Raw genomic sequence first — 13,729 nt, 5'->3', positions numbered from 1 at the left:
TTTTCGAGATCATTAGAAAATCAAGTCATGATCATAAGAAAATAAGAAAGAAAAAAAATATTATAATGCATGGCCTCTTACGACTTCCATATGACAAAGTCATAAACAATTCTACATTTTACTGGTTTCCAGGAGGGCAGAAAGGGGTAGGGGGTGTGGTTTTGGGTTGGTTGATAGTAATTGTGGAGTGGGGCACAGGGCAGACTCTGTCCATCACCTCTGCTGTGGTTACCTCAGGGTACATTTGAAGAGGACATCTGATTTGATGTGGGTGAAGGAAAGAGGTAGCTCAGCGGTTAAGATGTTGGCATTCTGATCAACAGTCCTGAGTTCAAATCCCACCACCACTAAGCTGCCTTGAGCAAGGCCCTTAACCCTCAACTTTATAAATTAAATAATTGTATGTCGCTCTGGATAAGGGCCTTTGCCAAATTCCATAAATGTAAATTTGGTGGGTGGGACTATACTTTATTCTTCATGAGGCCAAAGGTGTATAGATATTCCTTGACTGTTTTTTAATGCATTCTGTTGCTAGTGTTCTGTTTTCCCTCCTGCTATCGCTCCATCACTCCATCCACAGTGCGCAAAGACTTGTTGGTATGTGAGCACAGCCATCTGTTCCAACTAATTTACTCATTAACTAATTAATGAACGAGAGACGAGGGGGAGGGGGGCTCCCTTCGCCGATTCAATGTCTATCCCAGTGTGTAATTCTCTCTATTTCTGTCTTTCTATTCCATGTTGTTCCTTTATACTTTCCTTCTTTTTCTTAATAACACTCAGTTGTGCCTTTTTTCCCCCCACCATTTCCCCCACACTTCTTTGATGTTTGGGTTCAAGTTAAGATGTAAGCCAATTACATTAACAAAAACTCAACAATGCACATTTTGTATTACAGTTTGTTGATACAGTACTTCATTATTTTAATTCTCACTCATCTTCCTCCTATCAATTCACTTTTCTCTCATCTGTCTTTTACTCCTCATCTCATTCTTGATCCCTTTATCAGATGCGCTCTATTTGCAGAAACAGATTACCCTAATTAGCTGCTTAATTCCACACGAGACCTTTCTTCTGCTTTATTTTTTTTCCTCTGGATGCTTCCGGCATTCAATCTTAGGCGTTTGTGTTCTTTGCTTGTGATGTCACCTGGAGATGTGTGATTATGCAATGTTGGGTAAAGTAAGTTTGAGGTGTTTAAACATTGGGTCTTAAATTCATCTCCGAGCCAGTATTTAAAGGATGGATACTCCCGAATATTCCTGTTTTGCTCATATTGTGCAATAGGTAGCCACTCTGGCAGAAATTGGAGTCTGGCTTTATCCCATATGGATCTGTATTGACCTGATGTACAGTAAATCTGAGGTGTTTTAACGCTAGGCCTTGCATTAATCTCAGAACCAATATAGGATGGAGACTCCCAAATGAACCTGTATTGCTCATAAAGTGGCCTTAAGAAACCACTGTGACAGAATAATGCAACATTGGTGTCTGGTTTATCTCATATGGATCTGTATTGGTCTTCTAGTTTGCACTGTATGTTGAAAATGCCATTGAATAGGGCAGATCCCAACCTTTCTACTATTAAAGGAGAAAAATCAAAAACCAAAAATCAAACTTTACTGGGGCCAAATAAATGTTGCATTATGCATCATTACTAAAGTTGTCATTGTTTCTCCTATTTATTATTCTGTATTTAAAAATACATAAAAAAGAAAACTCTGTAATCTGATAATCTAATGTAGTTTTATTAAAAGTTTTTAGTTTAGTGAAACTTATAGTACAAAAACAATGGAATATATTGTACAATAGAGCATAATGCTTTATGCAGCTATTCAGTGACCTCTTATAAGAGACATGATATCCTTATTTTTCAAGCATTTTTCCAAAAGGCATTTTTTGGTTATTTTTCTCATATTGCATGGTCTGCGAAATCAAATCAGCTTGGACATCACTGGTCTAGAGAGTAGGGGGCTGAATGCCAAATAGATGTGTATTAGTTATGTAGTGAGCAAGAGTAGGAGTCACTATAAGTCACTACGAAGCATGCATTCGAACAACATCTATATTGAACATATAGTGCACTTTGTAGAATGTAAAACGACTTTCAAATGCATTTAAAACCTGAATGCCAAATTATACACAGCCTGCATCCCACATGAATCGGTATTGGTCATATAGTGCCCTATGTAGGCTGTTAAAGCCATTGTCTTGGGAATAGATTGCTCACTAAAAATGGAGAGTCAGGCGTCATCCCAATCGGATCCCACATTGGTCATATATTGCACCAGGCAGGCTGTAAAATCCACTGTGTAGGCTTTACTTAACTGAATGCCAAATGAGAATCAGGCAGCCTTCCAAATGGATCTAGTAAGACTCTGGCTGCATTCCAAACTAATTTGTATTGGCTATATAGCACACTAGGTAGGCTGTTGAAGCCATTTCATAGAGATTAGGTTGCTAAATGTTGAACCAGAGTCAGACTTCTTCCCAAATGTATCTGTATTGCTCATATAAAGTGCACTAAGTAGGGCGTGCACACTATTTTATGGGGACTAGGTTGCTAAATTTCAAGTGAGACACAGTGCTGCTTTCCAAACGGATTCATATTGTTCATATATATCATAATGTAGAGTGTAGGAACCATTTTATTGGGAGTAAGTACCTGAATGCCGAATGAGATATAGACCTGCATCACACCTAGATCTGCATTAGCTATATAGTCCACTAGATAGTCTATAGTTTTAGTCACACAGGGCACTGTGTACTCTAGGCCAAAGTAGCTAAATGTCAAAAAGTCCTATATATTGCAACCTATAAAGACCTAAATATCCATATAGTGAAGTATATATCCATATAGTGAACTTTGTTGGTTATAGAAGCAATTGTGGAAAAAGTCTGTAGCATAATTGGGGTATTATTTTACATTATGCATTGCAGTTATAAAGGTAGATATGCATATGAATTCCAAACAAGTCAGTTTGTGTCCCAAATGGTTTGCACGGTGCAGATGCTATTATTTTTTTATGTTTTTATATACTGCACTTTTGAAGATATCCTAAATGATGCTTGTGCGCTCACAGAAAGATTTGCAAATAAAATCACTGGAGTAGGTTTAGATCTACAGTAACTCAGTCACAATGAGTTCTCTGCATGATATCAGCCTCGTTATGGCTGTTTGTCGTACAAAATCTGCACCAGATGTTTTAGTGACTTCATTATCTATAGTGTTGTTATAGAATAATGCTAAGGGGATTACTAGCATACTATTACTACATTTTTCTATTTTTCATTTTTCCTCCTTGTCTTTTTTTCTTTATTCTCATCTAAATGGGAACGAAGGATGTAGGTTCACAGTGTCCAAATGATTAGTTAGTGAATATTTATAAGTTTGGCTTCAGAACGCGGTGATCAGCGCTAAAGTTAGCAAGCGCTCCAACTCTGCAGGAGGTGTAGATACAGAGAAAAGAACAGATACTGCTAATTAACCAATGGATAGATGGATTGTTTGATAGATTGATGAACTGATTTTTAAATAAACAGTCCCCTATGAATATATAAATAGACAGAAAGAAAGATGGATGGATTCAATTAATTAATCCCAAGAAATTGTAAAAAATAGACAGGTGGGTGTATAAATTAATGGATTGTTAAATGGATGGATGGATGGATGGATGGATGGATGGATGGATGGATGTATTGTGATGGACAGAACGGCTCAACTACTGTGAGATACAAACACACACACACACACACACACACACACACACACACACACACACACACACACACAGCATCACATTAACCTTTCATGGTGCTGTTTTGTTGCTGTTGCCTGGCAACCAACCACAGTCAGACATGTCCTCCAAAAGCAGACATGTCCAAAACACATATTTGTTTGTTTTGTAATAAAGATTACTAACAAATTGTACAGAATATTTACCCCTCTGACCACATCATGCTCTGCCCCATAATGCCCTGCCCTAAAGTTGCAAATGTACACACATCCTTCCCTTAAGTAGAAGTACAGATGCTCATGTTTTAAAATACTCTGGTCAAATTTGAAGTACTGATAATCCTTTTTTACTTAAGTTAAAGTGAGGAAAGTTTGGGCTCTGACATGTATTTCAGTAAAAAGTAGCCATTACTACTACCTGTTTTAGTGTCACGCTAGTAACTGGTGTCACATCATATTAATATTAGGGCTGTCAATCGATTAAAATATTTAATCACAATTAATTGCATGATTGCCATAAGTTAACTCACAATTTAATGCAACTTAATCACACATTTTTATCTGTTCTAAATGTACCTTAAATATTTTCCTTTTTTTTATACTCTATTCATCATGGCCATGGACAAATATTGATGCTTTATGCAAATGTATGTCTATTATTAGTAAAAATAAAACTCAATATAGAGCATGAAGACAAAATATTCTTGTAAATGTTTTAAAGTAATTATAGTGTTTTAAATTACGTAAATAACTTTCATACGGATTACATAATCAGATAATAATTGTATTTTATGTGAATGGGATTATTTAGAAATAGACATTTCAAGCTTACTATTCACATATTTTTTATGTCTGTTGGGCAAATATTCACTGAGATTCGGGGTGTTTTATTTGTGTGTCTGTGAAGAGAGATGACAGAGACGGCAAAGAGCGCCCCCAGTGTGTTTTCTTTATTTTAAAACAGCACAGTGTTTCGTTGTGATTGTGAGTGTATACAAATAACATTAGACTCTTTATAGATTCGATTGATGTATTGCTTTTATCTGTACGATCAAAAAAGATGTTTTTTGTGTTATGAGGAAAAAATGCCACCCCAGAGGTTTAATTGCGGATGTGTGCACCATGGTAGATTTTGGTGCTGATTTGAGACTTAGCGCATTAGTAAAACATTCAGTAAAACATGTTTATGATGAAAACAATTATTTTGGTTTTGTGTTTTTTTATTTTTTATATCTGAGTAAACAAAGAACGTCGTGACTGAACATGTGTTGCTCTGAAGGTTTTAATTTCGGCTCTTATATTTACTTATTTTTAATAAAAATGGTTAACCAGAAATTCGCACCTGCATTAATCATGCGTTAATAAAGATTTGTGCCATTAAAATGAATTTGCATTTTGACAGCCTTAATTAATATATTAATACAAAAACTAATTTAAAATGTCGTTATCTAATGAATGTATCCAGGCTGAACATCCACCATATAGAACACAAGCAGAGAAAAGATGATGATGATCATGTTTACATCACTGACACCCACCCTATATGTAAACCCCATACTTCTTGTTGACTTCTGCCCTGCTTATTGTTAGCTTCATAAACTAGCCTACGTCTGTGGTGTGTGAGAGCCAGGAAAGATACACCAGTGGAAGATTGAAAGTGTCAACAGTGAGAAGAAAAAATATTGACATTTCACCAAATAGATCAAAACTAAAGTAACTGTTTTAAAAATGTAAGAAGTAGAAAGTACAGATATTTGAGTACAAATGTAATGAGTAAAAGTAAAAGGTTGTCTAAAAAATAAACAGTGATGTAAAGTACTGATACCAGAAAAGTATCTAAGTACAATAACAAAGTATTTGTACTTCATTAGTTCCCACTTCTGGCCCTGCCCCACCCTGCACAGATTGAAACAGATGAAAATAGTAAACAGGTTTACACAGTTTTATTATTTAGAGTTAGATACACAGATAGAGATTATGTACATACACACATACAATATAGATAAACAGAATTCCCCAAAACATAGACTACAGAGCATTTTTAACGTTCTCTGGAACTGACTGAGATGCGATGGATCCCCCTAATTAAGAAGAGGGCCTTAAAAGGCAGCCATATATTATTATATTGTTCTATATTATAATATAACCTGTATACAACTAATGAATTGACTCCAATCACTGAATTTTGTTGTAGGACAGCTAGCTCACAATAAAATGTTCCTTGGGATTAGGGTTATCTCGTGTTATTGTGCATGTTTCCTAATGTTTTAAAAATGATAAAAATGTAAATCGGTATTTTAAACAGATTCTTAATTGTAATAAATCAACCACTGACCTTTACAAGCTGCTGTTTTTAATTTCATTATTTAACCAATTAAAAGTATGTATTTCAATCTTAACACTTTAAAAACAAGGCAAATTTACATGAATATTGTTTGTATCAGTTTAGATTTAGTTTAAAATTTTGACTGTTTCTTGTCTATCGACATTATATGGACAAATGTTTGTGGACACCTGACCATAGGATTCATAAATACTTTTTGATAATACCATTACACATTTAGTCCTCATTTTCTGTTATAATAACCTCCACTCTTCTTGGAAGATATTTCACTAGATTTTGGAGTGTGCCTGTAGAGATTTGTGTTCATTCATACAGTTTTGGGTGAAAGGAAGAATTTAATGCTACTTACGCAAAGACATCTTATACAAGGAATTCGTTGTGATAACAGTTTGGGAAAGAGCCACACATGTGAAGATGAAAAAATTCTGCATACCAAAATCAAGTCTGGGTGAAGTGGGAAACAACAATGGGCCTAAAGCAGAACCCTGAGGGCCATCATATTTCATTTTTTATAACATTGTATACTTGCAGAGTGTGTATTGTGTGTATGGTGCTTTTGTGCAAAAGGATTATAGTACTCACATTTTCTGTCTTGTCCCTTTTCAATAAATAAAAACTCTCTCTCTCTCTCTCTCTCTCTCTCTCTCTCTCTCTCTCTCTGTCGTTCTCCATCTCTGTGCCCTCACTCAGTCTAACAGTCTCATAGGGTGCTTTTAAGCTTTTATGTCTATTTTTGTGTTGTTTTTTTCCCTCGCTTTCTCCCTTCATTCGTCTTTCCTTCTCTTTTCCCTTTTCATCCTTACTAAAAAGCCTTTCTTTCCTCTCCATTTTTATACAATTAAACGTCCCTCCCCACCCCTTTTATTAATTTATGTAGCGTTAAATCGGACCATAGGCCATGACACACTCACTCTAATTTAATTCACTTTAATATTCAAAGACATTATGGTAAAATCGTAAGAGCGACAGATTTTTTTTATTATTATTATTCCCAGCCTTGTATCTATGCTCAGAGAGCCGTTTTTATTCCGTCTGTTATTGAATGCTAATGTGTTTTTTTGTATTAGCAAGATTTTATCATTCGTTTCTAACACAAGCACAGTACAGTTCGGCATGCTCTGATTGGCTAAAAGCAGGAGGAGCAATTAAGAGCCTAACGATCGAGTCTTTGGAGTCTGAGCCGGGTTTAGTCACTTACAGACCAAGAAAATGAACAGCTTCAGAATTTAGTTTTTTTTCTGACTCCTTTGTGCCTTTTTTCTATTTGCGTTAAATTTATTACTTAATGTAGACAAGAATTTTGATGTTTCTGGTTTCTATTGTTGCTTTTTTTGAGGTGGGGGGGGGTTTAATCTTTATATGACAAACTGTTTAATACAGTATATATAATATATAATTTCATATAGTAATAATACAATATATTTATATTTATATATAGCTCATTTAGCCACAATGGTGTTAGTAAAGTCAAGTAATAATGTAGATGAGGTGAGGAGGCCTGGGGTCTAGGGGCAGTCAGCGTTCATATTCATCCCAAAGGGTTGAGGTCAGAGCTCTATAGAAGGTCACTCAATATCTTCCACTCCAGTCCATGTAAAGCATATCTTAATGGAGCTGGCTTTGTGCACAGGGGTATCGTCAGGCTGGAACAGGTTTGGGTCTTCTAGTTCAAAAGAAAGGACAGTTTCATGCTAAAGATATCATATACAACTATGTACCTTCAAGTTTGGGGGAAAACACATATGGATGGAAAACTCAGGTGTTTCAATATTTTTGTCCATAAAGTATATTTTTCTGGATTGTAATAACACAGGGTCAGGTTAAGTAGGTCAGGTTGTATTAGTCTTATGGCAAAGTCTCATAAAGCATACATACAATGTAAATTTTAAGTCTTATAATGAATTCTGATAAACATGTGCAGGTTTCCTGAGCACAGGCGATCAGGCGGCAAAAGGGAACTATGGCCTGCTGGATCAAATCCAGGCTCTGCGCTGGCTGAACGAGAACATCGGCCATTTTGGAGGTGACCACGAGAGGATCACCATCTTTGGCTCAGGTGCCGGAGCGTCCTGCGTCAACTTACTCATTTTGTCACATCACTCTGAAGGTGAGTCATTGTCCTTGTTGCTGCTCTTATCATCATCATCATCATCATCATCATCATCACCATCATCAAATAATTAATGTTTCTGATCAACGGACCTGTCGCTGTTTATGGTTCCTGATTGGTCTGAAGGTGTTGATGATTTCCTTATAACAGTGGTTTTGACAGTAGTGCGAGGTTTATATAATGCCTCTCACTCTTATACATTGTTGTTTCTATAGCAACGGCTCGTTCACGAATATGGAGAAGTTTCTTTAAAAAAAAAGGGAGTTATTTTCCAGTGTCATCACTTCTTGACATCAGCAGGAAACAAATTCCTTAATTTAATAAATGTAAAAATTGTTGTTATTGTCACACACACACACACACAAACACACAAACACACAAACACACACATGCGGGGGGACTCAACTGTGGAAAATAATCAACTGTGAAGCGTTGTGATGTGAGTGTGTTTGTATTCCGGTCAGTCTGAGATAGACAATGATTCTGTGTCAGTGTGACTGATTTACAGCAGAGTGTGTGCATGTGTGTGTGTGTGTGTGTGTGTGTGTGTGTGTGTGTGTGTGTGAGATGGAGATGTACACCAAGATCTTACGCCTTGGGTTCTGAGGTGGGTTTTATAACAAGAAAGTGTATGATATATATGAATGGGTGTGAGACAGAGCCACAAAAAGAAGTATGTAAATATAAATGTGTGTTTGTGTGTGTTTGTGTGTGTGTGTGTGTGTGTGTGTGTCTGTCTGTGTGTGTGTGTGTGTGTGTGTGTGTGTGTGTGTGTGTGTGTGTGTGTGTGTGTGTGTGTGTGGAGAGCAAAAGATAGAGAGAGAGAATGATGCATTCAGCTGCATCTGAACTGACTTTTAATTGATTTCATAGGGACAGGAACTAAAGGGGGGGGATACGGCACTCTGTGTGTGTGTGTGTGTGTGTGTGTGTGTCTCTGTGTGTGTGTGTGTTGAGAGAGAGAGAGAGAGAGAGAGAGAGAGAAAGAGAGAGATCAAGATTAATGTATGAGACTGTAATTAATAATTAATGGCAGAATCTTAAGACTGCTCTTCACATAACAGGATAACACCACACACACTTTTATTACATCATGCTTGTGGACATTTGTGCTCATTTAGCCACAAGGGCATTAGTAAAGTCAGCTACTGATGTTGGTGAGGTGAGGAGGCCTGGGGTGCAGTCAGAGCTCTATAGCAGACCACTAAAGGTCTTCCACTCTAATTCATCAATCATATCTTCATGGAGCTGGCGTTTGTGCACAGGGGCATTGTCATTGACCACTTTTGATAGATACTGACCACTGCAGAAAATGAACACCCCACAAGAGCTGCAGTTTTGGAGCCATCACAATTTGGCTCTTGTCAAACTAGCTCAAAATCTTACGCTTGCCCATTTTTCCTGCTCCTAACACATCAACTTTAAGGACAAAATGTTCACTTGCTGCCTAATATATCCCACCTACTAACAGGTGCCATGATGAAGAGATAATCAGTGTTATTCACTTCATGTTTTTTTTTTATATGATTCTTTTTTAGCACACAACAGTACAAAAACGCACAACATCTCTAATTTATTAATAATTGAATCCTTCACATTAATTATCAGCACAATAATTATACCCACCTAACTATTCTGTACAAAACGAGGACTCTTTTTTTTTATTTTCCGTCTGAAGTCTGCGGTATCTGGGTCATCCCGTGTGATGCATATACTATAATCCATACACAGATTTACCCCAGAGGACATGTGTGTGTGTGTGTGTGTGTGTGTGTGTGTGTGTGTGTGTGTGAGTGTGTGTGTGTGTGTGAGACCTGCTGTACTTTATATATGTGGGTCATCATTTGTAATACATTTATACAATAGCAATAAAATAAACACACAAACGCACACATAGACACATAGACTGTGGGAATAACTGAACCTGTTTACATTGACTCCACACCCTGAATATATACAAATATTTTACATAGAAACAACAGCATAAGAATAAATGTAATATTTCATTTTTAAAGATGAAGTTTAACGAGAATTTGCTGATTTAATTTTCAGTTAGCAAAAAATGTATATAATAATACAGATTTTGGTAAGAAGATTTTAGGAACCATAAGACATTTTTAGAAATCATAAGGGTTCTTCAGTTGTTGTTTCCTCTGGGAAGCCTACAATATACTATTTACTCTTAGATAGGATTCTAAGTAGCACCCTTTATTAAAAATCTAGGAAAACCTTAATCAATAGTGAGCCCTTGGAGAGTGTATTATGTTTTCATTATTACTGCTTCTGGTCTTAGGTCTGTTCCAGAGAGCGATAGCCCAGAGCGGCTCTGCCATCTCCAGTTGGTCTGTGAACTACCGCCCGCTCATGTACTCCAAGATCCTGGCCAAGAAGGTGGGCTGCAGCTTCGGGGACACAGCCGCCATGGTCAGCTGTCTGAGAAGGAAAAGCTTCCGAGAGCTGGTGGATCAGGATATTCAGCCTGCACGCTATCACATTGCTTTTGGACCTGTGGTAGATGGAGATGTGGTTCCTGACTACCCTGAGATCCTCATGCAGCAGGTCTCCCCACTAAATTTACAGATTTAACACCGTTCAAAGTTCAACAAATAGTTTCTGTTGTTATGTAAAATTCTTGACACCGTACACAGAGATGCTAATGAACAGTTTCATTGTGATATTTCCAGTTAGTGATGTTGCTGTGGCAATAAGGGAAGACACAAGAAAATTTAGTGTTTGTGTTTCTTCTAGTCAGACCAAACATAAGTAAGATTCACCAAAGCCAAATCAGTGCAATCGAAAGGAACTGAACAATTCATGCTTATAGTAGTTTTTGCTTTGCATCAGCTTTATTGATTATCTATTATTTTGACATGCAATTTCCTCATCCTTTGGTTTGGGTAAGCAGCTTACTATTATGTTGTATTGTACGAGGTGGTATCAGAAGGTTTCGAGACTAGCTCTGTTTACAAGAAAGTGCTTTATTTATCTATGTTTACACACTATCACCTTCATAATGTTCCCCTTGGACCGCAAGTAGGGTGGTTGCAGACGTTAGATCATATGGATTATTCTCAGAGAATCATCACGCCCAAGTTGACTAATGGTTTTGCCATTTTCAGAGGTTGAGCTCGTTTAAAAGGTCTTTCTGATCGCTCGTCGCGTGATGTTCTTAGACTTAGACATATGTTATGTTATGCCTCTGTGGCAGATTTGCCTGGTTTTATGCGGAATTTCATGGTGGTAAGACGTGGTAGCGCTCGTGGTCAGAAAAGCACCAGTTACAGTAGCACCATTAGTCTCGAAACTTTTTGATTTCATGTCGTATGCTTGGATTGCTTTTGTGAATGACATTATTCTCTGCTGTGCACAGGGAGAGTTCCTAAACTACGACATCTTGTTGGGGGTGAATCAAGGAGAAGGTCTAAAGTTTGTGGATGATAGTGAAGGAGAAGATGGAATTTCAGCTGCCACTTTTGACTACACGATATCTAACTTTGTGGACAACCTTTACGGATACCCAAGTGGTGTGTGATGCTTTCCAACACATAAGCATAAATATAAAGACCTAAACATGCAAATAAATAATAAAAAAAGTATATATATATATATATATATATATATATATATATATATATATATATATATTATTTTCACTCTTACTTCCTCTCTTTTTCCCTTCCTCCCATGTTAAAGATATCCTTCGTGAGACCATCAAGTTCATGTACACCGACTGGGCTGATCGTGATAACGCCGATATGAGGAGGAAGACTCTGCTTGCACTCTTTACAGACCACCAGTGGGTGGGGCCAGCAGTGGCCACAGCCAAGTTGCATGCCGAGTTCCAGTCGCCAGTTTACTTCTACACTTTTCACCATCACTGCCAGATGGAGGGGCGTCCCGAGTGGGCAGACGCCGCACATGGAGATGAGATTCCATACGTCTTTGGAGTGCCCATGGTGGGCGCAACCGACCTCTTTCCCTGCAACTTCTCCAAAAATGACGTGATGCTTAGCGCTGTTGTCATGACCTACTGGACCAACTTTGCTAAAACCGGGTCTGTTCATTATGCTGTTTGGCTTGTTTATGTTATGGATAAATAAATCCTATATTTAGTATAGTTGTGAAATTGTAACCTCAATCCAGTACTGTAGTTAAAAAGTTGTAGTTACAAACATGGAACCAAGAGAAAAAACAGATATACAGAAGGGTACAGGGTAATAGTCAAATGAAACAAGTACAAATTAGTACTAGCAAGAGTGGTCAGTGCCCCCTGTCTAGACGACAGGGTGATACAGACCTAAGAAGCACTTAGGAGGCCAGCTTCAGAGAGGTGACAGAGATGCCTCAGGGCTATTGACAGGGACTGAGATGGACCAGGGCTAGAGACAGGAATGGAACAGGGTTTGATACAGGAACTAAGATGGATCAGGGTTTATACATAGACTGAGATGGACCTAGGCTTGATACAGGGATGGGATGTATAAGGGCCTGACACATTGATTGAGAAGGACCAAGACTATAGACATGGATGGATGGATGGATGGATGGATGGATGGATGGATGGATGGATGGATGGATGGATAGATAGATAGATAGATAGATAGATAGATAGATAGATAGATAGATAGATAGATAGATAGATAGATGGATAAATGGATGGATGGATGGATGGATGGATGGATGGATATTCATTCATTCCGGTATCTCCTTCTTGATTAAATGAGGTTAAACGGTTTGTGACTGGGCTGTGAGGAGTCCTTGATAATGCGTTGGACGGTTTGTATTGTGTAATTGCGAATTTGAATATATATAGAATCTGGGAAATTAATTGCAACATGGACAAAGCTATGGAACAGGGTATAAAGCACACTGGGCGGGACAGACTAGGTCTTTAAGGGCCTAGAGACAGATACCGGAAATAAAAACAAAAGCCATATAAGAGTTTGAAACGTGGACCGGGAATTAAAACCATTCAAATGACTAGGACATCGACTAGGATTTGATCCCAGCTTTTGAGATTTTAAATAAACTATTAATCAGTACTATAGCTCATTTTTCTTTGAATGGATTTCTGGCTCTTTAAGTATATATATATATATATATATATATATATATATATATATATATATATATATATATATATATATATATATATATATGGAAGTCACTGTACTGTATACCCTAGGTCCCCTATCCAACCATTTCCATTCCATTCTATTTTCTTTTTTTGGTTCTTTCAGAGACCCAAATATTCCTGTTCCCCAGGACACCAAGTTCATCCACACTAAGCCAAATCGCTTCGAGGAGGTCGTGTGGACTAAATTCAGCTCTAAGGACAAGCAGTACCTTCACATTGGCCTAAAACCACGCGTACGAGACAACTACCGCGCCAACAAGGTGGCCTTCTGGCTAGAGCTGGTGCCACATTTGCACACGCTACACAAGGAGTGGATCCGGTCAGTTTTACACAATTTTAATAGACTGTTTAGTGTAGAATATGGAATTGGATGGACAGAAAGCGTGTTGTCTTTATGTAGAA

The 13,729-nt window shown here is 37.5% G+C and overlaps 1 protein-coding gene across 1 annotated transcript in view; it reads left to right on the top strand.

Annotated features, from left to right (window-relative positions):
- The window catches only part of nlgn2b (neuroligin 2b), a 59,267-nt gene that overhangs the window by 41,767 nt on the left and 3,771 nt on the right, over window positions 1–13,729 (top strand). Inside the window, exons 5-9 of the mRNA XM_046861854.1 lie at window positions 8,002–8,187; window positions 10,484–10,749; window positions 11,561–11,714; window positions 11,884–12,244; window positions 13,431–13,646. Of these exons, the coding sequence (XP_046717810.1) occupies window positions 8,002–8,187; window positions 10,484–10,749; window positions 11,561–11,714; window positions 11,884–12,244; window positions 13,431–13,646 (1,183 nt within the window). The remainder of the gene's footprint in view (window positions 1–8,001; window positions 8,188–10,483; window positions 10,750–11,560; window positions 11,715–11,883; window positions 12,245–13,430; window positions 13,647–13,729) is intronic.

This window comes from Silurus meridionalis, chromosome 11, assembly GCF_014805685.1.
Source record: "Silurus meridionalis isolate SWU-2019-XX chromosome 11, ASM1480568v1, whole genome shotgun sequence".
Lineage (NCBI taxonomy): Eukaryota > Metazoa > Chordata > Actinopteri > Siluriformes > Siluridae > Silurus > Silurus meridionalis.
This window is presented reverse-complemented; position numbering and strand designations above follow the sequence as displayed.